Source organism: Apodemus sylvaticus, chromosome 22, assembly GCF_947179515.1.
Source record: "Apodemus sylvaticus chromosome 22, mApoSyl1.1, whole genome shotgun sequence".
In the NCBI taxonomy this organism is placed as follows: Eukaryota; Metazoa; Chordata; class Mammalia; order Rodentia; family Muridae; genus Apodemus; species Apodemus sylvaticus.
In genome coordinates, this window is record NC_067493.1 from 25,955,561 (window position 1) to 25,979,130 (window position 23,570).

Below are 23,570 nucleotides of genomic sequence, written 5' to 3' on the forward strand. Positions count from 1 at the left end.
GATAGCACATGCTTTTAACTCCAGCACTAGGGAGGCAGAGGCTGGGGACTCTGAGTTCCAGGCCAGCCTGGTCTGTAGAGTGAGTTCCAGGATAGCCAGAACTATTACACCTTGACTCAAAAAAAAAAAAAAATCCAATTTGGGAAAATTGGACAGTGTAAAAAAGCTACAAAGTGTCAATATATGAATTGTTATAATCTATTTGGAGAGTGCTTTAGAACTACTTGTCAGAAGTGTCAAATAAATATGCATATTTTTGAGGGTTTTTTTTTGTTTTTTTTTTTTTAGTATTTTTAAACATTTATTAACAGCCAGTGTGCACCTGCCGCAGTGCATGTGTAAAGGTCAGAGCCCAGTCGAACTCAGGTGTTTAGGCTTAAGGGCAGAAGAGTTAGATTCCCTGGAACTGGAGTTGCAGGTGGTTGAGCCCCCCTCCCCCATATGAATGTGGAGAACTGAACTGTTCTCCGTAACATCAGTAAACACTCTTAACAGCTGAGCCATTTTTCTAGCTTTTTATGCATAAATTTCAACCCAGAAATTCCATAATTTAACTAGCTGTAGTTTCTCACAAAGAAAGTCAGAATCAAGAGGATTCTTGAACGATTTTTCTACTCTTTATCCTCTGGAAATGATCCCAGGTTGTTTGATTGATTGTATGTTTATTGATTTTTGAGACAGGATCTCCTATATCCTAGGCTAGCCTCAAATTCACTGTGCCGAGGATAACCCTGAACTACTTATCCTTCTGCCTATACCTCCTCACAGCCTGTTATTATCCTTCCTAAAACTTGCCCCTAAACCTACTGGGTTGATGCTACATACCAGCAAAGGCCTGCACCTATGGTGCTTACAGGAGAACATAGACAGCTCAGCCTGGAGACAGAACACTTGTATATATTCTCTCCAGCTTGGTGTTCCTGATTGTATATGGCTATTTTACTTTGAACAAAAACTCTATGAAGCACCTTTGCTATGAACAGTTTATTCCAGTATTTACTGTTGCATCGTATTTCCTTCCTTTAAAATACCATGGAGATTATTTCACAGGCTTGAATCAGAAAGCATGGAATGAACACATGAGGCTGGAGTGGTTGGGTGTTTGTTTACTCTTGCTTGTCAGTGCTAAGCGCATTAACAGGAAAGCCTCCTTTCCCCTCCGTGTTTGTCATTATAACATTTGGCAAAATGTTTAGAAGATTCCAGGGTTTCTGGCCTGACACCTGGGAGAACAGGCAAGGAGGGGCTTGGCTGTGAGCTGCTGCAGGTGGTGGTTTTCGGAAGCCTCTGAATGATGGCGCCTGAGCTCTCACACCCAGCCTTTCACACAGTGCTCTGGGAGAACTGAGGAACCCTACCTAGGCAGGCAGTGAATTCCTCCTCCCTCCTTTCATTAACTTTCAGGAAACCCTTTTCTGGGCAGTTGAAGATCGGTGGGGATGCCCAGTGTCTCTGCGTATCCTAAACCCTGAAGGCTTTATGTCAGTTTTGGGTTTTTTGTGCTGGATTTGAGGTTCTCATGTTCTCAGGCTGGCAGCCACTGTGTTATATAGCCTGATATTCCTGCCTCCACCTTGCCAGTGTGGGGCCACAGGCATATGCCACCTCACCCAACAAAATCCAGTTTGACTTCTAGGTCCATCTGTTTTCTGAAAACTTTGATTAGAATTTCCCACTGGCCCACTAGTTTAAGTTTGCCAAAGCCTCATCACCCCTCTGCTCCCCAGCTTGCTCTGAGTTCTCTTAGTGGTCTGCCCCTCTCCTTTGTTTGGCTCCCAGTCGGGGTAGTTGACCATCTTCTGTGCCTGCCCTGCCTTCTGTCCCTCCTTGGAAGGCCCCATCTTCCACAGATCTGGAGGCAGAGCTAGGCCTTATGTCCTTTTTCCAGAACCTTTTGTTTGTCCCCATTTCTTACCAAAGAGATTCCAGATTTTTTAGCTGGCCCATCAACTGTCTTTAAACCTCGCCTCCCACCATCAGTGACATTTCTGGCTATCCCTCCATTGTTCTGACCTTCCTTTGTAGCTTTATCTCTAGACTCCATCAGGGCCCTGCTCTGTCCTGCTCTGAGAATCTTTGAAAGCACCCTGGGAGCAGGAGCCACATTCTAGCCTTTAGGATCTTTTCCCATTGCCTGGCACTTTTCTTTGCCTTGGGCTGCTGGTAGAACTCTGTGGGTGGCTTTCTAGCAGAATAATGTGCTTGTGTATCCCAGAGAGAGGCAGTGGACAGAGCTACCAGGGCTCCCATCTGCCTGCTGTAAATGGGTAGCTGGGGTGCCCTGGCCACCTTTACTTTGGTCTCTTATCACCCTGCCTTCAAATGGGAACATCCCTGCTGCTGCTTCCAGAGAGAACTGAGAGGTGCTGCCTCTGCCTGCCGGATTCATCAACTTACAGAAACGCATCCTGTTTACATTTCTGGCAGCCTCTCGTTGATTTGGATGGTGGCCAGCAGCTAGCCACTCAGCCCTTGTGGGTTTTTAACCAACAGTTTTCCAAGTGCACATGCTCTGTGAGAGCACATGCAAACCCAGCATGGCCTTTGTGCACCACCATAGCCAAGACTCCTTGCCAGCCTCCCCTGTCCAGCGTAGCCTTAGTGTGTTTTCTGGAAAGACTTCAGTCAGGACTCACTACTCTAAAAAGACTGGGTGACCAGGGGCTAAAAATCCACTGCAAATGAGACCGGGATTTTCAAATCTGCATCCTCATCTTTTTAAGAAAAAAAGAAAAAGAAATCTGCATGCCCAGCAGATGGGGGGGGGGGGGGGGGGGGCTCTGTTCTCAGCTCAACATTTAAATGGCTAAATTTATAAGTTGTCTTAAAGGTACTCTTTGAACAGTTTAAAATGCATGCTCTGGTTCTAGATGAAGTCATCAAACTGCTTACTACCTTATTTATGTTTTCACAACTGACTGAAATGTACAGCTGTCAACAGATTAAATCTGCAGTCAGAGTCACTTGGGGCTTTCCTCCGGCTGTTAAGAGAAGCCAGTCTGTCAGCTTCAGGCTTCTCTCTCTCTCTCTCTCTCTCTCTCTCTCTCTCTCTCTCTCTTTCTCCTTTACATGTATTTGAAGTTTTAGGTTCTCTTTGCTTTCTTTTGAAGTTTTAGGTTCTCTTTGCTTTCTTATTTAGGAATGTGGCCTCTTTTTGTCATTTTTATTAGTTTTGTTTTCTGAAATAGGGTTTCTCTGTGTAGGCCTGGCTGTCCTGCAATTCACTCTGTAGACCAGGCTGGCCTCCAACTCAGCGATCCACCTGTCTCTGCCTCCTGGTGCTGGAATCAAAGGTGTGCACTACCACTGCCCGGCTGGAAACTGGTCTTTTATTTAAAAAGAAGATGGTAGCATACTCCATTACAGTGGTATACTGTGCAGCCCTCACCTCCACACTGGGCTTTGGGAAGCAACAGAGCTTGCTTTGGAGCCCAGGTAGGCCTTGTACCACCACCCACCATACTCAGGCTCTAGTATCTTAACTTTTAAGACTCTGGTACATATCCTCGGTTCTTTCTTTGTTTGTTTGTTTGTTTTACTTCTAAGATCTTTTCTTTTGTCTTTCTTTGGTGTGGGAGTACACTCATGTGCAAGCATCCCGTCTGAATTGTTTAAATATTTGTACTATAGCACTCACATGGAGGTCACAGGACAACCTGCAGGAGTCACTTCTCTCCTTCCTCCATGTGGATCCCAGGGATTGGACTGGGGTCACTAGGGTGGTAGCAAGTACTCTTACTCCTGGGCCATCTCACAGCACATTTGAAGCCCAGGCGGTGTCTCCAGCAGTGCTGAGGAAGAATCCAGGACCTATGAGTCAGTTTAGGCAGTGCTTTCGTTTCTGCTACAGGAAAAAAAAAAAAAATTACCCCTCTTAAGGATAGGCCATCTCTTTTGTGTTTGTGCTTTTGTTTCTTGAGATAAAAATTAACCCTAATTTGCCCAGGCTGTCCTTGAACTTGATCTTACCTCAACCTCCCAAGTATCTAGATAACAAGCCTGCCATTACAACCTGACCTGAGTTGTAGATTTGTTGAGTGATGTCACACCCCTTCCTAAGCTAAAATATTTATCATATGAATATAGCACCTGAAAAAATACCTTTGTAGCTGGCCTTGGGAAGTAGAGGCAGGAGGATCTCTGAGATGAGAATATAAGTCCAACTTGGGCTGTATCTCAAGACTCTGTCTCAGAAAACAAAACAGCAGAGCCAAATGCCACAAAGTGACACAGTAGGACTCTGCATGTCATCTGTTGGGTGGGCTGCCTTCCTGATCCAGGCTAGGTGGAAGCTGAAATCCTGTCCCAGCTGTTTTGCCAGGCTCAGGCAGCCACTGCCTGGCCGAACAGGGGTCCTCCTCCTGGTTTCAAGAGAGGGGCCTCCGTGCATGCTCAGGTTAAGTTTTGTTGTACATAGTGTGCAAAGTAAGAGTCATCTCTGTTCCATTGTCAACCTTCAGGTTTTGTCCTTTGAGGAAGGTAGAGACAAGACAGTGTGATCTGAGAAAGCAGGAGGCAGGAAGGCCCCAGAGGCAGTGGTCAGCTGAGCAGTGAGTCGGGAGAATGGAGCGCTTGCTTAGACGCAGTAGCCCCAAGCACCTTCCCCATGGCCGCACTCACCATCTGCTGAAGACCCAGCTCCCATTAGGGCGTTAGAACCTCAGCCTCACCTTTTCCTCTCTCTGCTCTGACTCTCTAGTTCCTGTCCCCTGACCCGTCATTGGAGCATAAATTGCTATGGTTGCTGGTGAACTTTCAAAGCCTTTTTATTTAAAATAATGATAGGTTTGCAGGAAGTTGCCAAGCTAGTCTGAGCAGTGTCAGCCAGCGTTCTCCACTGTTGTGACACACATAATTATAGTACAATAGCAGAGCCAGGAAATGAACATGGGTATAGTGGCTACATAACCATCACAGTCAGGTTCACAGAGGTCCTGTGCTGTCCCTTTTCATCAGCATCCTTTCCTCCCATCACCAGCCTCCACAACTACCACACACTGTTCATCCTTACATCATCATTTCAGAGAACATTCTGTAGGGGCCTGAAGAGGGGGAAGAAAATATCTTATGAACTGTTGTGTGACGTGATCGTTAGAGTAGTATACCTGAGGTCCTTCCAGTTACCAAGGCCATCAGTCGGTTCCAGAGTTAAACCCATCACTTTTTCCCCTGTAGTAACATGGATGGAACACAGGGCCTCCTACATGCTAAGTGAACATTCTACCCTAAGCCATATCCCACCACTGACCATTCCTTTTAAATTGCTGAGTAGTATTCCATAGCAGGAATACTCCACCATCCATACCATATATACTTTCTTGTGAAGGTTTTTGTGAACAGGTTTTGGTTTCTCTGTGATGGATAATTGAGAGGGAGTTCCCTGGGTTGTGTCCCAATGTGTTAGATTTCTGAGATGCTTTTGAATCTCCCAGCACCTTTACCCTCACCCAGTGCTGTGTCTTCCCTATGTAAATGGGTGTGTCTTTAGCCAAAGCCTTGCTCTGCTTTTCCAAACTGACCATTGTGGGCATCTGCTGACTCGATGGTGGGCCTGCTCTTTAGATATCCCTTGATGTCCTTCACCCAGTTTCTAACTAGGCTAGAAACTATTGAGTTTCTACTTGTATTTATTACTGTGCCCGGGGTGTGGGCATCGGTGATGTTGAGTTATGGAGCTTAGAAGACAGTTTGAGGGAGGCAGTTCTTTCCTTCATGTGGGTCCAGAGCTTTGAACTCAGATGGTCAGGTTTGGCAGTAAGCATCTCTACCTGCTGAGCCTTTCTACCACTCTAGATTTTCTTTATAAAGTCTTAGTACAATTCCATTGTCTGTTGTGTGCTTGGCAACTATTTTCTCCCATTTTTGAGTGAATGATAACGTGAGTACGATCACCCCAACTCCAAGGGGGTGACACCTCCACAAGACATTCCTGTCAGTTAGATGTGCAGCAAAGACTGAGGTATTACTACGTTGCCTCTGGGTCAAGGCAAGAGCAGAAGCTAAAGCATCAGCCCAAGGCTGCAGTTGAACTATGAAGACACATAGCTGATGAGGGCCTGCCTTGGGGTTAGGGTGAGGGATCTAGGATAAAGGACAACTAAGACCATGCACTTTTCCTGGGCAGATCAGGAAGCACATGCATATAGCACAATAAAGCTGTTACCTAATTTTCTAAAAGGGTAAGTATGTGGAATGGGGTGGTACATGCCTGTCACCCCAGCACTCAGTAGGTGGAGGTAGAAGGCTACACAATTCTAGACCAACCTGTACTGCCTGAGTCCTTGTCTCATAGATAGACAGACAGACAGACAGATCGATAGATAGATATGGCCTGGTGGTTGGCCTGGTGGGTAAGAGCTCTTGCTGAGCATGTGTGAAGATATGAGCTTGAATCTCCTGCACCCACATGAAAACTGGACCTGTAACTGCAGCCCTGTGGTGATGGAGACAGGAGGATTCTGGAGCTTACTGCTGCCAGCCTTCCTCCAGGTTCGTTGAGATAAAGGAATAAGATGGAGAGCAATAGAGCAGGATACAGGCCCTGTCTAGCCTCCACATAAGAGCACAGGCTTGTACACCCACATGCATGTAACACTACACACATAAGCAGATAAAATGTCACATGGGCAGAAATAGAGCTGGTGCTTCGTAGACTGGCAGGCAGTCTTTCCTGCCACTACCTTCTTGACTCCACTATTCTACACAGTACTAACTATTCAGAGAGCTGAGTAAGCCTCAGGCACTCTGCAGACCTCACAGGCTCTGCCTGGCCAATCTTGAAGCAGTGGGCTGAGAGGGTGGGTGACCAAGAAGCCTCCACTGAGATGGAGCTCTTCCAGGCCAGGCATCCCCTAGCACTGTTTGATTTCGGCTTCTGCTCCATCCCCTTGACCCTGTCTGCTAGGGGAGGAAAGGGCAGGGAAACACTCTGTGTATTTTTAACACAGAGGAAGCGAGTGCAAAAGTGGCCAGCAGTTTCTGCCAGCAGCACAGAGGAACAGTACATGGGGCTTTGGCTCCTGCGGAGTGAGCTCAGCGCATGGCAGCTCCATCTCTTCCTCTCTCAGCCTTGCTCCCTGCCTGTGTGCATGACTTCCTGCCTGTTTTGAGTTGGGACAAGCAGTTGTATCTTGTTAGGAGTTGACAGCCCTAGGATAGTGTGGCTAAATGTGCCGGCACTCCCTTCTCAGGCAGCTGCTCCATCCCAGTGCCTTGGTGGAGGGGAGGGAGACACTGCAGGAGAACCTCTGTCTGCCTCTCCACTGCTGTGATAAAATGCTCTGACCAAAAGCAGTCTGGGGAATAAAGGGGTCACAGTACATCTTTGAGCAAGTCAGAGCAGGACCTTGAAGCAGAAACTATAAAGGAAAATGGCTTGCTGGTTCACTCTTTGGCTCATTCATCTAGCTTTCTAATATCTCACAGGACCACCTTGCCCAGGGTGGTGCTGCCCACAGTGGGCTGGGCTGTCCTACACTGATTAATAATCAAGACAGTTCCCCACACAGTACCTTGATCTCTGCAGTTCCTCAATTGAGGCTTTTTTCTCAGAAGATTCTAGCTGTGGTCCTGAGAATCGAGACCTTCATGCCAGAACAGACAAGGAGATATGCACTGGCTGCAAACTTGATGGCGAGTGAGTGTCCTGCTTGTGGCAGCCGGTGTTAAGGGTCTTCACTGTGGGCTCAGAGCACAATTAAACCTTCTTCTGTTCTCACTTTCTTTCAGGGCTCAAGGGTGCTTGTGGACGCTCGGGACAAGCTGGGCATTCCCTGGCAGCACTCTGAGAACGAGAAGCACGGGATGTTTCTGATGGCCTTCGAGAACAAAGCAGGCCTGCCTGTGGAGCCTGCCACCTTCCAGCTCTATGTGCCAGCGCTGAGTGCACTCTGGAGAGACTCCGGGATCAGAGAAGCCTTCAGCCGCAGAAGCGAGTTCCAGCTGGTGAGGGAGCCTTTGACTACCACATGACAATCCTGTCCCCGAGAATTTCCTTTAAAACCCAGTCCTGTCATCCCCATACTCACTCAGGAGGCTGGGGCAATAGGACCTGATGCTCAAGGACAGCCTGGTTTCTATAGCGAGACCATCAGACAAACGAAGAAAAAGTGTATTACCAGGAGTAAGCTATATTTTGCCTCAAACCCTAATATTAAGCAAAACACATATAGTGGAGGCCTGGCCATCTCATTGGTTCTGGGGAGAGCACCCTTCTTTTGACACAAAGAGTAAAAAGTTCTTATCATAGTCCAGACTGGCAGAGCGCAGGGACTCTGGTCGTTTGGGCTCTCTTGCCCACCCTTAAAGCAGCTTTTCCTCCAGGAAGGTGGCAGCCATGGGCCACAGGTGTTCTCTGATCCCCTTGGCATGCGTCTAACCTCTGCAGGTTTGCTCTCTCCACTGCAGGGCCTGTAATCTCAGAAAGGCTAATCATTGTGGCTATGTCAGATGCTAAGGACATAGTCTGCAGCCAGAAAATGGGGGTATTTTGCCTGCTTGCTTTGCAGGGGAGCATCCCCTCAGCACTGACAGTTTTCTTTTGGTTTTTCAAGACAGGGTTTCTCTGTATAGCCCTGGCTGTCCTAGAACTCACTCTGTAGACCAGGTTGGCCTCGAACTCAGAAATCTGCCTGCCTCTGCCACCCGTGTGCTGGGATTAAAGGTGGGATTAACCACTGCCTGGCAGTTTTCAAAGATGTGTGTTGATCTGTCCAGTAACCAGGAGATGTGTTTGACCAATTGCTGTGCGCATTGTGTCAGGGCCTCAATATTATTCTTGTGTCTTTGCCCTGGGCAAACAGGATCCTGTTCTACCTCCTTCGTGCCTAGCTGCCTTCTGTGCTTCTGCTATAATAGTTTTTTTTTTTTTTTAAACAATACAGTCTTAAGCTTTTAACAGTTTTCAAACTTTCTATTGGTGGTTTCATAGGGCATGTTTTCTTTTGTAACTTGCTTTGTTTCCAATCAGATTACCCTCCATGGTTTCTTTCCAGGGCTTTCTACTGTTCCATTGTGCAAACACACATTGCTGTCTTTCTATATGTGTCTATTTTTTGTTTCAGAAACTGATGTGACCTTCTTACCTGTCTCCAGGTGTACGTGCTCAAGGCTGGCTGTAGGATGTTCACCTCAGAATGTAATCAGTGGGTCACGCACGAGGCATACCTATCTCCAGATAGACACTGTGACGTCAGACTCTTTCCAGAGCGGTAGTTGTACTGGTTGTGCTGCTTCTGGCAGTAGAGAGGGATCCCCCTGTCCACACACAGGTGGTGTGCACTGTTGACAAGCCTAGGAGTTAGCTGATCCCCTTAGGTTTCATTTGAAGTTGTCTCGTCCATCTGTGAGGTCCCTGTGTTTTCTCTTCTTCGAAGTGTCTGCTTCTGTCTTGTGTCGTCTTTTTCTCGTTGAGTTGTGCTTTCTCGCTATCTGGGAGGTGCTGCTCACAGTCCACTCACACTCCCCACAGTGATGCCTCCTACAGCCGTGCTGCAGGTCAGAACCCAGCCTTCCTGGGTTTTCAAAAAAGAGGATGAGGTGGACAGCCAGAGAGGCGGCCCCATAGTAAAGAGTCTTTGCTGAGGAATTGTGAGAACTGGAGTTCAGATCCCAGCATCCTGCCAACACCTTAACTCGACATCTGGGTGATCTGCTGCCCTCTTCTGGCCTCCATGCATGCATTAGCACACATACTAGCACACATGTATGCATGTGTTACAGACGCATTCACACACACATAGTAAATGCAATGAAAGAATACATTTGTTTTGGAAAGAAAGCCACAGAAATGGCCTTATGCCAAGACACCATGTCTAGGGGTCTGTGATACCAGGGTACTCAGTTGCTTACTGACAGCACTGTCTAACAGCCTTTCCCTTCTGGAGAGTGAACATTTGTTCTGTGGTTTTTCCTCATGCATATCTTGGGCGACACTACGAGACAGCGTGTATCCTCTTTTTCCTCAACCTTTTTTGTGCATGTGTATGTGTGGTGTGTGTGTGTGTATGTTCATACACACTTGCTGAGGCTAGAACCTGATAGGTCCATCTCCCCCGACTATTCTCCACCTTATATATTTAGAGTCACAGAACATAGTCCCAGGCCATATTTCAGCCATTTGAGTTTTGGGCTCTTTCCGTCCCTGGTGCTCTGAGAACTTTGCCAAGTGGCAGCTTTCTTGTCCTTTGCCCCCTCAGATGTCTTGCCACACAGAGAGGAAAAGAAAAGCCTGGTGACCATCCTGGGACATCTTTTCTCCCCTAGGAGAGGGAGCTATGGGATCTTCCCTCTCTACACGAGTCAGCATGGATTTGTCCCTGACCCTGGTGCGACATGCATACTGGTATCCACTGGCGGGAATGTGCCTGTGCCCCAGTGACGGGAGAGATGACCTTTCTAGGCTGCATCTCACCTCTTAAAGCACGGTGAAGGGGCCAGCGATGGGTCAGCCAGAATTCTGCCCCTGGTCCCACAAGTTGAAAGGAGAGAACCAACTTCTGAAAGTGCCGCTCTGACCACAAACAAGCCAAGGCTTGCCATGTACACACACAGGGAGGGAGGGAGGGAGGGAGGGAGGGAGGGAGAGAGGGGAAGAGAGAGAGAGAGAGAGTTTTTTTTTAAGATTTATTTATTTTATGTATATGAGTACATTGTGGCTGTCTTCAGACACACCAGAAGATGGCATCAGATTCCATTACAGATGGTTGGGAGCCACCATGTGGTTGCTGAAAATTAAACTCAGGACCTCTGGAAGAGCAGCAGTCGGTGTTGTTAACCACTGAGCCATCTCTCCAGCTGAGAATTTTTAAATATTAAAAAAAAATAATAAAACACAGGAAGGAAGAAAGCATGACAAGACAATGGACAGAAGGTGTTGTCATAAGTACAGTGGCTATGGATGTGATCATACTGTTGTCTGTGTGTGTGGTGAATGTACACGTGTGTGGATATATGTGCCCATGTAGGCCATGGAAAAATGGCATGTGTCTAACTCTCTTACTCTCTGCCTTATTTCCTTCAAATAGGATGTCTCACCGCACCTGGCAGCCCCAAGCCCCCTCCCCTTGTTCTGCCACTCCCAGTGCTAGGCTACAGGCATGTACAGCACACTGGACTTTTTAGTTTCCAGGCATGCTGGGCATTTAACTCAGGCCCTCATGCTTACACAGCGTGCCTCCTCTTGTCTCCCAAGCCTGTCCACACAAAGACTATCAGCCAGGAGCCGACCAAGCTCACAGGCTGGAGGACAAGCCAAAGGGCGTCCCCGGGTCTGTCCCTCACTCCACAGGGCTGGCTTGTTTTGGACTGGTGTCTGTGACATCAGATGGTGTCACCAGGACCATCTTACATGCATGCACCACTAATTACATCTAGACTGATGGGGGAGGAGAGTGGCCTCCTGCTGTGACAGAATGGTCCCCAGTCTGTACACTATGCAGAGTGGAACAGAGCTTGTGCTGTGACCATGGAGATCACACTAAGCAATGTGCAGCCTGGAGGCTCCTCTGAGCTATGGGAAGTGAAGGCAGATAGAGATGCCACTCCTGCTGCAGCAGGGTTTTTTTTTGGGGGGGGGGGGTTGGGGGATGGGGGTTTGGATTTGGTTTTTTCAAGACAGGGTTTCTCTGTGTAGCCCTGGCTGTCCTGGAACTAACTCACTCTGTAGACCAGGCTGGCCTCAAACTCAGAAATCCGCCTGCCTCTGACTCCCAGAGTGCTGGGATTACAAGCGTGCACCACCACCGCCCGGTATTGCTGCAGCAGTTTTAACGCTCACACTTGAGTCTATGCAGTTTTTAGTCCAGGCTTTGGCATGTTCTTTGCTTCCAATCTAGTTAACTGGCATGTTCCGTACTGTGCTTCCCCTAAAACAGGCTCTGAAAGGTACAGCATTTATCAGCTGTTATTTAGAATGTGTCCCGGAAATCATGGAAGTTAGGTAAAGGAAATGACTGATTCATCTCTAGAAGTTCAGTGGACCTTTCACTCTCACAGGCCAGGACTGTTAGCCCAGGAGTTTGCACATCTAACTGTGTCTTCTCTGGACTTCTCCATGACTGTTTCCAGCCAGTGACTTACGTCAGAAGGTGGGGAGGCCTCACCAGGGTAGCCATGCTACATGCAAGGAGCCAATTTTCTCTGTGTTCTCCTTGAGTACTTCCTGCTGCCTCCTTCTTGGACATTGAGAGAAGTCACTGAACTGGGAGTCACTCACCCCAGTCAGTTCTTATTTCAGAGTGGCAAGGTCCTGACCCAAGCATTCTTGAAAGGTCTACACTGTTAATTGTGGAAGGTGTGAGTAGGGTGGCTTGTCCTTCCTTGTCTCTCCCTTCCTCCCTCTACCTGGTACCATTTCTACTCTAGGCACTCCCCAAGCTGGGATTACAGCCATAAAACACACCAAGCAGATTGATACTATGTTAATTGACTCTCAAAATGTTTTTCTGTAGGGGTTAGGGAGGGCCCAGAGGATAAAACATAAGTTGGAAGGTGAATCGGACACTGTAGGTTGTCCTCTGATCACACACTCCACAGCACACAAATGCTCACACTCACACTCGTATACATACACTAAGTAAATAAACAAAAGTGCTTTTCTCTAAATTTTTAAAGGTTTATTATTTTTTGAGCATGTGTGTACCACGTGAGTGCACTTGCCCCTCACAGTCCAGAAGAGGACATTGGATTTCCTGGAACTGGAGTTACAGGCAGTTATGAACTGCCTGATATGGGTACTAAGAGCCAAAGCCAGGTCCTCCAGAGAGCCACAAGAGTTCCTAGCAGCTGGGGTGAGGAAGAAGTAGGCACTTGTAGCTGCAGCAGCTTTCTGTAGTGGTTGCTGAGGCCACAGGAAGAAAGTGTCTACGCTGCTCCCTGCGGTGCATGCAGAGGAAAGAGCTGTCATCGACTTGGCAGTGACCTGACTGTTCAACCCTCCTGGAAAACTCTCCATGCAACCAGGGCCTCAGGTGGTGTAGTGAAAGGTGTCAAGGTTGCAGACAGATGTTGTGAAGCACTCACAGGCCCTGGGCAGACTTGGCTGGAGAAGAGGCTGGTATAGCTGTTGTACTTTAAGAGGACTATTTTAGCTTCACAGATTAAATTTTTTTTAAAAAGGGGTTTTTTTAATATTCTTTTTGGTTTTTTTCAAGACAGGGTTTCTCTGTGTAGCCCTGGCTGTCCTGGAACTCACCCTGTAGACCAGGCTGGCCTCGAACTCAGAAATCCGCCTGCCTCTGCCTCCCAGAGTGCTGAGATTACAGGCGTGTGCCACCACTGCCCAGCTGAAAGTTTTTTTTTTTTTTAAAGGCAAGAATCACCTGGGTAAGAGGGGGTAAAGGCAGTGAGAAAGAAGGCCCTAGCCCATCTGTGGTAGCCATCCCTGAGTGGAAGATGACAGTGCATCACCACACCTAGCTCAGAAGATCGGCTTCCTGAAATACACTGTTCGCATTGGGACTTTAAAAGCTCACTGACTAAACCCTGCATCTGCAGAACAGCTCAGTCCTGGAGGGACAAAGCCTAAAAACATCCTGTTCCAGAGCATGAGAAATGGAACCACTGGTGGCTTCAGCTGGTTTGGGTCCTACACTGGAGGGGTAGGACCTGCAACTTTGCTCTGAGGTGGCTCTTCCTGAAGACAAAGCTGCAGAAAGCTGGGTCATGAGTTCTTCTTGGGCCTCCAGCTGCTCTAAGAAGCCTCTTTTCCTGCTCTGGTGCACAGGGTTCCCCACATTTCCTTGACCGTAGACAACACAAGGGGGGAGACGTTTAGGAACCCAGCACTGTGGGAGGCATACTCAGTGTCATTCTTCACCACAGATCCTTGTGGAATATGCTGTCAGAAGAGTACCTGTGAAGGACTTGTCAGCTCACGATACAGTTAGATGCAGAGCATAATTATCATGACATAGTCTACACAGTGAGGCCAGGCATGTCAAAGAGAATGTGTAATGGGGGTAGATGGAGACACAGTCTCAACTTGTACATGGTATAAGTTAGCATGAAGAAAACTGCCAAATACCCAGTTCAGGGAGATTTAGCATATAAAAGGGGTTTTGCGGGGCTGGAGAGATGGCTCAGTGAACACACACATTCACTCTATAAGTATTCAGGACCCTGGGGCTTCATGAAAGCCAGGCGTGGCCATGCACACCTCTAACCCCACTATCAGGGTCCAGACACAAGTGGGTCCTAAGAACCAGTCAGCCAGCGAGAGGCCCTGTCTCAAAACAACAGGATGAAAACAAAGAAGAGGATGCCCAGCCTCCTGCTTTGGCTGCTGAGCAGGCACACACTCGTGTATATCCTATTACATGCATGCGTGCACCACACAACACACAAAAAGTACTTTGGGGCCTGACATTGTAGCACAATCATATGTCTGTCATCCCAGCACTTAGACAGCAGAATCTAGTGTCCTGTCCCCTTCTCCCTATAAAATAGACTCAAAGAAGACATAAAGCTGCCAACCTTATTGTCTGTCGTAAAAATCGAAAATAAAGCAATAGTGATAAAACTTACTGCTAGAGGGCCAGCAAGATGCCTCAGCAGGTAGAGGTGCCTCCTGCCAAGTTTGACAACCTGAGTTTGATCCCCTGGGATCCACATGGAAGAAAGAGAGAACCAGCTCTCATAAGTTGTCCCCTGGCCTCCACATGCATACCATGGCATGTACATGCCCACACTCATGCACAGAATAACTTCTTAAACTGATCGTCAGTTAGACTGGTAGTGGCTTTACCCACTTGTAACTATTGCAGTGCTGGGGAAGACATGCCAGGCTCTGCCACTGACCACTGTCCCCAGCCCTGTAGTGACCTTACACGATACAACTGAGGGCTCATGGGGTTTGCAGGAAATGGCTACTGTCCTACAAAAGCAATAGGCATGTAGAGAGGTGTCATTCTTCTACTTAGAGTGAAACAGCATATTCTACACTGTGCCTATAACTCACCTAAGGGGGTTATCCTAAAATGATAATTCTAAGGTTTCTGGCTTCTGGTTAAAGTGAAATGATTATCCAAACACCTGAGAGTAATTTTAAATGCTGGGCAGAAGATTGAAACTCATTTTATGAGGGCTAGCACAACGGATCAGTAGGTAAAGGTACTTTGACTAAGCCTGGGACCCTGAGTTTAATCCCCTGGGAACCATGTGGTAGAACCAACTCCCAAAAGTTGTCCTCTGGCCTCCAGACACACACTATGCTACTTATACATTAAATAAATCAGTAAGTTGTTTTATGAAAGGCTCTAGGTGCTAAAGAGTTGAGAGGTGAGAGCCTCGGAGGTGGTGGTCCCTGGCAGCTAACAGCTCCGTGAGACATTTAGGGTCGGACTCAGCCCCTGAAAGGGAATAGAGCTGGGCTATGTCTGTCGATTACTTCTTCCATGCTTGGGACCCTGAGGCAGGAAGATTACAAGTTCAAGACCAGGAAGAGAACATGTCTCATAAGAGTGGAGGATGGAGACTTCCCTGAAATGAGCTAAAACCAGCCCACAGAGAAACGAAGTCCTGGATGCCAGAAGCACACACTGGATGGATGCCTGTCCCAGGCACAGTGATCACAGCAACGACAATCAGTTTCAGGGACTAAGTGCTCTTTTGTTTGTAAGCAGGACCTCACTGTGTAGTCCTAACTTGCCTCAAACTCAAGAGAGCTGCCTGCCTCTGTCTCCTGAGTGCTGGGACTAAAACAGCAGTATTGAATGACATTTAAAAAGCGCTGGGGCAGCTATAACTTGACGTGGCAGGCTGATACTTGCCCAAAGCTTCAGGAAATGATACCTCCAGGTGAGTCTGTGAGAGGAGACCTCCAGCCTGCTCAGTGAAACTGAAGGCAGACTAGAGGTTGTCTCAGACTGTATCAGGCCATTAGCAAACTTCAGGAAAGGACCTTAGAAAGGATCTGTAGCGGAAAGAGATTCCGTATTGAAGTCTGAGGCCTCGGGAAGAGTGATAATGGCTTATCTGTTATTTCTTTTGTCCTTCATCTTGGTGTCCTTGCCAAATCCAAGGGTGTCTTCTTAGAGCAGGGTTATCCTTTAGGATATTGATGCATTTGTGTTGGTTTTATGTGCAGCGAGGTCCAAGCTCATTGTTCTGTGTGTGTGGACTGTGAGTATCATCACAGGGTGTTGACAACCATCTGTTTCTTCCCATTGAAAGGCCATGGCAACCTTTGTCGGAAAGGAGCCCCCAAAGTTTAGGCTTGTTTTGAGATACTCAGTAGTTCTGCTCCATTTGGGATCAAGGCTGTGTAGTAAGTTCTGGGGTTTAAAATGTGCACGTGAGTCTCCTGCTGTAGTCTCTTCTCATTCTGACTTCCACTTGCTTTCCTCTGACGACAGTGATGTCAGGGGTTCGGTTGTCACTGCTGTTCTTATTTGCTTCTTTGGGTTTTTTTGGGGGGGGGATTGAACCAGGGTCCACCTGCCTCTGCTTCCTAAGTGCAGGGATTATAGGCATGAACACCACACCCAGCAAGTTATTCATTAAGAAGGCTAAAATGAGATGCAGAATTGGGGTACAGTGATAGTGTACCTCAGTAGTAGAGCCCTGCCTAGCTCCTGGATTCTATCCTTAACATCACAAACACACAAAGTTGGACTATCACAGGGATCAGGAAGCTACAGCCTAGAGGATAAATGTCATGTGACTCATTTTAGTATGCACCCACACACACACTAAGAAAAAGAATATGTAGTAGAAAAAACTATTTGTAGTTCACAAAACCTAGAATAACTGGTTCTTTATCAAAGATCTTTGCTGACCAGATATAGAGATGTATTTTAAAATATCTTTACTGATCAAGGCAGTAGAGGTATGAATGGAGATGGAGATACGCAGAACAGTGTGATCTCAGTGAGCTCACAGCATCACCCAGCTCCAAACACCACTGACCAGCACAGCAAGAGCAGAGGGAGAGGCTTGCAGGAGGATTTTCCTGAACTCAGGCACTCACTCTCTGTACACAGGGACACATGCAGGCACACACACACACACACATATGCACCCACCCTCCGTCCCTCCCAACCCCTCTCTCTCCCCTTCCACCCCCACCCTGCCTCTCTGCCTCTGTGTCTCCCCTCATTTTAAGATAAGCTCTTGCTCAGTAGCTCAGGCTAGCCCATGACTCATGGCAGTCTTCTGGGTGCTGGGATTGCAGATGTGTGGCATAACATCTGGATTGGGTGAATTTCAAAAGACAAGTCCAGGCAGGCACTTAGAATTGTACACTTATAATCCCAGCACTCAGGAGGTAGACATAGCAGGATCAGGAATTGAAGACCAGCCTGACCTGAATGTGAAGTTTGAGACCAGCCTAGGCTATATGAGACCCTGTCTGAAAGCAACAACAAACATACAAAACCACGAGGGAAAGATTAGTAAGGTAAGTACCATTAAACCAAGCCCTCTGCCTTCAGAGGCACCACAGCTATGGAAGTGGAGACTGTCTGCAATCGTAAGCTCAGGTACAAATGCCTAGGCCATTTCAGAAAGTTCCTCGCTGCAAGAAACAGGGAGCTCAGTAGGAGAATGGAGTAAAGCCTCAAATAGGGACCTACCAGACAAGCAGGCACCAAGACATCTGAGGATTCTGAAGTGCACTAGGGATATGGCGTCCTGCAGCTCTCCGCAGTGGTGCTCCCAGTCTAGAGAAGAGATTGTGTGGTTACTGAGGTAAGGGTGTGTGCTCCCTGTGGCAGAGAGCATGGAAATTGTGTGAAAAGGCTCACAGCAGCATTACTTAATAGTCACAAATAGCCCAGATCTTCCTCAGAAGTCAAGTGGGGAGCTAAAGGATTTTACTCAGGACAGTGAGCTCACTGCACAGTGAGTCCCACAGATAGTTCAGATGATACATGCATTCAGACTATCGCATGAATTTCCCTCGGCATCCCTCTTTTTTTTTTCTTGAGGCAATCTAATGTATCCATACCTCCTGGTCCTCCTGCCTAAATGCTGGGATTTCAGGTGTGCCCCACCACAGCCAGCTGCGTTGGGTATGGACTCAGGGCTTACCAGGCAAGCACTCTGCTCACCTGAGCCCTATTCTAAATGTCATATGGTACAGCTTGACTGCACTGCACATCACTGCACTGTGGAGCAGTGCATGATGAGGTATGATTAAGGGCACATAGACACATGGAAGGAAAAAAGCCTGAACAACAGCACAGGCCTATAATCTTAGCACTAGAAAAATAGAACCAGTGTCCCTGGGACCTGCTGGCCATCCTGGGTGGATGGAAAGTGGTGCTGTCTAAATAAATAAATGGAACACCATCAACCTCTGTCTTACACACACACACACACACACACACAGAGAGAGAGAGAGAGCTACACAGAAGTAAAAAGAAAGTGTTGACACAGGTTACCTTTTAAAGATAAAGAGAGGGTTTATGAGGCTGCATCTGGGGTTCAAGTTGTGTCCCACTTTGTAGCTTGTTTAGACAGGTTCTCACCCTGTAGCCCTGACTGGCCTGGAACTCAGACACCCACATGCCTATGCCTCTGGAATGCTGGGATTAGAGGGTACACCACCTCCCTGGCCCTGTGAGTTCTGTTGTATCAGTTAGTTGTATATTAGTATCTTTTATTTACTTTGTCTGTCCTGGTTCCCAGTGGTTAAGAACTGAAAAGGAAAGCAGTGATGGGAATATGCAAAGCTGATTTGTAGGAGGTGAGTCGTGCTGTTTACATGCAGACAGAGAGGGGGTGTCCCAAACACTCGCCATGAGCTGGGCAGCCAGATCACAGCTCAGAGAGCTCGCTCAAGCAAGGCTAGAGGAGCTAAGGGCTCTGGGTGTTGATGCGGCAGGAAGGCCCTGATCCTGCCAGTGAAGGAAGTGGGCAGGAAACAGGACACATCTGTCTGTCCTGTCTCTGACAACAGGCTCACACGTGCCTCGGGCACAGGCAGGTAAAGCCTGGTGTGGCTTGATCACCTCTGCTCCCATGGTCGTGGTGTACGCCCACAGCCAAAGAACCACACATTCTCCACCACAGTTAGCTGCGGCCACGTCACAATAATACTGAGTTGCCTGGGGCTCAATGATCTTCCTGCCTTAGCCCCTGAGGAAGTTGGGAATACACACATGCACTGCCATACCCAGCCCTAAATTATTTCTGTTATATTTACTTATTATTTGTGTGTATATGTTGATGGGCTAAGAAAGGCATGTGGTGGTCAGAAGATAGTTTATGGGATCAGTTCTCTCCTGCTGTGTTGGTCTGGGGACTCAATTCAGGTCGTCCGGCTGGATGGCGAGTGCCTTTACTCAGCCTTCGCATCAGCCCCTAATTGTGCTCAGAGCATATTGTTTGTGTAATCATAGAAGACCTCAGACATTTTAGGGATGGATTGTAAAAATCAGACCCTGCAGAAACATGTTTTATGAAGTCCATGTGGCATTTATGAACACAGGCTTTGGACTTAGCTCCCTTTGACCAGCCGTAAGGCGCTGTGTGGAAGTCCTACCTCCTTTTACTCATCTGTCCTTCCAGCTCACATTCCAGCTCATGTTCCCCATAAGGACTCTGCCACAGCCACACTTGTCTCTCTTGCTGGCAGGGAGTGTGTTGCCATGTTAGTTGTCCATATCTTCTCAGAGGGCTTTTCACCCCTGGATCAGCTAACTCCAGGGGACTGAGTTAGAACTCAGCACATCTGTAGGATGCTCCTCAGGTATTTCTGATGCCCTGTTGTCCCTTACCATGTCTGCCCATTTGGAAATCTCCTATCGTTTCTAGGCATTATGGTACCTGCCCTTCCTAGGAAATCCCACCTTTTAGAACAAGGAACCTAATCTATCCAGCATTTGGTGCCCAGGCTTCTTCAGATGCACAAAGACAGGCAGTTCTGTTTCTCTGCTGTATGTATTGATGGAGCTAGCAGAAGCTGCCAGCTACCAGCTGAGACACCAGGCACAGGGATCCTAGGCGCTCATGACTCAAAAGGAGGAAAATCAGTTCTGTGAACCGTGTCTTCCATTTAAGCGGAGTTTCATGATATTGGCCTTGGGCTCATGATCTTCTTACCTCTGCCTCTAGAGTGCTAGAATTATAGATTATGCACCACCATGGGGGCCCTCAAGCCTTTTCTCACATCAAGTTCCACCTCTGTTGCTCTTTACTGATCATTATCCAGAATGTCTCCAGGCCCCATCACTTAAATTTCTGTCTCCCGAGGCAGCTCAAGCTGACTCTTGTCTCCTTTCAGTCCACTCTGTGGTGCAATTTCAGCCAGATTAAGGCTGTAAAATCGAAGACTATTCTGCCTTGCATGTCTATAATGCCAGCACTCAAGGGGCCAAGGTTAGGAGGATTGCAAGTTTGAGGCCAGCCTGAGCTACAGAGGAAAAAGCTGTCTAGTGGCAAAGCCACATCCCAGCAGGTATGTCTACTAGAGTAGACCTAGACACCCTAGAGACTGATGAGAGGGACCTTGTTTGACATGTTTAGATGCTCTTCCAGATCCTGGTTCAGTTCCTGGCACTCAACTATAACTCCAGTCCCAGGAGATCCAATACCTGCTCTGGCCTCAGTGGACACCAGGTACACATAGAGTACACAGATAAACATGCAGGCAAAATACCCATGCATGTAAAATAAAAATAGAGGGAAATTTTTATTAAAAGCTAAATTTGCCTGTAACAGCTAATGTGTTCTGTACCTCAGGTCCTGCCCTTTAGTTTAACGGTCTGCTTCACTAACCCATCCCTTCCCATAGGCTTTGATAAGAAAGTCCAAGAGCACTGACCAAGCCCTCTCAACCTGTAAGAACACAAGGCATAGACTTCTCTGCGTGTTCCTCTGATCTTCACCTTTAACTGGATGTTTGAGTCAGAAGAGGGGTGTCATGTTCACACAGCACCCATTATTCTCTGCCCACTCAGATATTTGGCAGAACTTATACTGAGATTTTTGCCATCAGCCTAGGGGGGAAAAATCTTTTCTTTCCCTTAAGCTTGAACACAATGGTTATAGATGTCCGAAGCTGTAGTTAGAGAGAGTCACTTAGGTTTCTGGGATCCAATGCTTTTCTTTTAAAGAAAGGCCTTCATTTGCTTCGTGACACAGTAGATTATTGTCTTCCAGTTCATCTACCTCAGCACTGTGCATGCAGCCTGTATGGGCATTGAACATAATTAATGCTTCCTAAGTCTCCAAGGATTTCACCAACTAAGAGGAGAGGGTTGAGGCCAGTCCGGCTATAATCAATCTACAGGACCCCCGGCGCATGCTGCGGAAAAAGGGAGAGGCCCCAAGGCTGCCCTCTAAACAGCCAGGCTTTGTTCAGAGTCTAAGAAAACCCCTAGCACACTCAAATGGAATCCAACACTAGAGTGATGTGGAAGTCATGCTCCTGCACCAGAAACCTCTACACAGCACCTCAGCTGGCACAGGGTTAGGATAGTCCCAGGAACCTAAGCTCTGCTGGAAAAGAGCAGTCCCGAAGCCTTGAGGAGCCTTCTGGAAAGAGCAGGCCAGCCTCCTCAGAGTAAACATTCTCTTCATGGGAAAGCTAGATCTGTGACCAGCAGTCAGGTGCTCACTCATCTGTCCATCCGTTAGTTGGAAGGCGCTAGTGACCTTGTTGACAAGGCCTTGCTGGCTGGCCCTAGGTGCCTGGGCTCCTGAGTAGGCAGAGGGGGTGGCCGGAGGTTGGCTGGGAAAGCCACTCTGAAGGCACAGTCCCTGGGTCTTCCCCACTGTCTCCTCTGGTTTGGGAGCTCTCGGGTGACTGCTTGAAAGCACTGTCCAGGGGGTTTGGTTGTTCTCATGCTGATGTTCACAAAGCCACAATGTCTCTGTTGTCATTTCTTGGTGTTGGTTGGTTGGTTTGCAAGGTTGGCTACCTTGAGCTAATGTCAGGCCTGGAGAAGAGCTGGAGTTGTTCAGAGTGCTCCCATGCACTGTCTGTCTAGGCCCACTCTCCTCCCTTCTCCGTGTCCCCCTTCATCCTCCCCTTCTCTCCCATCTTTCCCTTGTCATATTTTCTCAGTGCTGTTTGCTAACCCTTGCAGCCTCCCACCTTACAGCTATAAGAATCGATAAACGTCTAACAGGCAACAAGGTCAATTCTGCCCCATTCCCCTCCCTGGTGAGACATGCTGCAAAGGTTGCTTTTTTTTTTTCCTTCCTCCCTCCCACCTCTTTATTTTGTCCCAGAGACTGTCAAACTCCGCAGCCCAGGCTGGTCTTGAACCCTGGTGATTTTTTTTGGGGGGGGAGGGGGGGCTGGGCAGTGAGTGCTGAGATTACAGGCTGAGCCACCACATCTGGCTCTATCTTCATCTAGGGAAGGATTCTATCTTACATGAGAAAGAATTCTGTGGGGCTGGGGAGATGGCTTGCTGCTTTAAAGCACCCGCTGCTCTTCCAGAAGACACCGGTTCTCTATGGAACAGGCTTCATTTCCTCACTGCTTTGAGGAAATTGGGGATCCACTTCGGGAATCCCCCACCCCAGTAGCACAGGCTGCAGCTTTCCGCCACCTTCCTTCCCAGAGGCCCACAGAGGGAAGAGCTAGCCATTCTCCTCTGAGGACCTTTGAAGGGAACTTGCTGGAGCTTGTAGTTCCATTTAGGGCTCTTACACAGTTTCCTTTTAATTGACATGCGGGGTCTGTTTAACTTCCTGCTGTTATTTTGTCAAATAGCTGTGGTTTAATAAAGATGCACACAGCCTGTAACAGACTGTATAATTGGAGCGTTCCTGCCCTGCAAGTTGAGGCTCTGAAGTAGATCTTAGCCCTGAACCCTCACTGAGCTACTCAGGATTATTTAACGGAGATGATTAATCCTCCTTGCAAGCAAGGCAGGAGCTGTCTTAAGTAAATAAGCTGGCTTTGTGGAAACTTTGTTCTTTTTCGTCAGTTTTTAAGAAGTGTATAATTCAAGGGCTTTTCAGTAAATTTCCCCAAGTTGTGCAAACATCCCCCTAAAACCATTTTTAAAACATTTCCATCACACCAGTGAGATCCATCCCGCCCATGCACAGTGGCCCCAGCTCCCAGCCCAGACAGTCCTCAGCCATCCTCTGCTGCAGACTCCCCGGGGGTTACCTGTAAATTCAGTTATACAATAGCTCGCTTCTTTTTGTTGCTGCTCTGAGCAGCTCTGTACTGGAGCTTGGACCTGGGTCTTGGTGCATGCTGGGCAGGGCTACCACTGAGCTACATCCAGCCCTCTTTTCACTGTGTTGTGGGACAGTTTCACTCAGACGCCCAGGCTGGCCATGAACTTGAGATCTACCCATCTCGGCCCTCCTAGTGGCTAATATTGTAGGCCACTGTTATTAGGCAGTTTTTAAACAAGGGATAAATGTGGACCAGGGCTGGACTTTGTTCTCTTAAGCTGTGGTTTCTCCCTTCTTCCAACATTATCCTGTCTTCTGTGAGAACTGGGGTCCCTTGGTAATGGTAGCATTGCTGATTGTTCTAGTGGGGTGATTCCCTGGAGAGGAGTGTGTCTTTCTAGGTGAACATTTAGAGAGCTGTGAATAATGAACAGGAGACAAGCCTGCTGTGACGTCCCCCTTTTCTACCCTTGCTGCTACAGACA

At 47.8% G+C, this 23,570-nt stretch overlaps 1 protein-coding gene across 1 annotated transcript in view; it reads left to right on the forward strand.

Annotated features, from left to right (window-relative positions):
• Positions 1 to 23,570, forward strand: part of Gna12 (G protein subunit alpha 12) — a 75,490-nt gene that overhangs the window by 38,437 nt on the left and 13,483 nt on the right. The window contains exon 2 of the mRNA XM_052169098.1: positions 7,729 to 7,944. Coding sequence (XP_052025058.1) covers positions 7,729 to 7,944 — 216 coding nt within the window. The remainder of the gene's footprint in view (positions 1 to 7,728; positions 7,945 to 23,570) is intronic.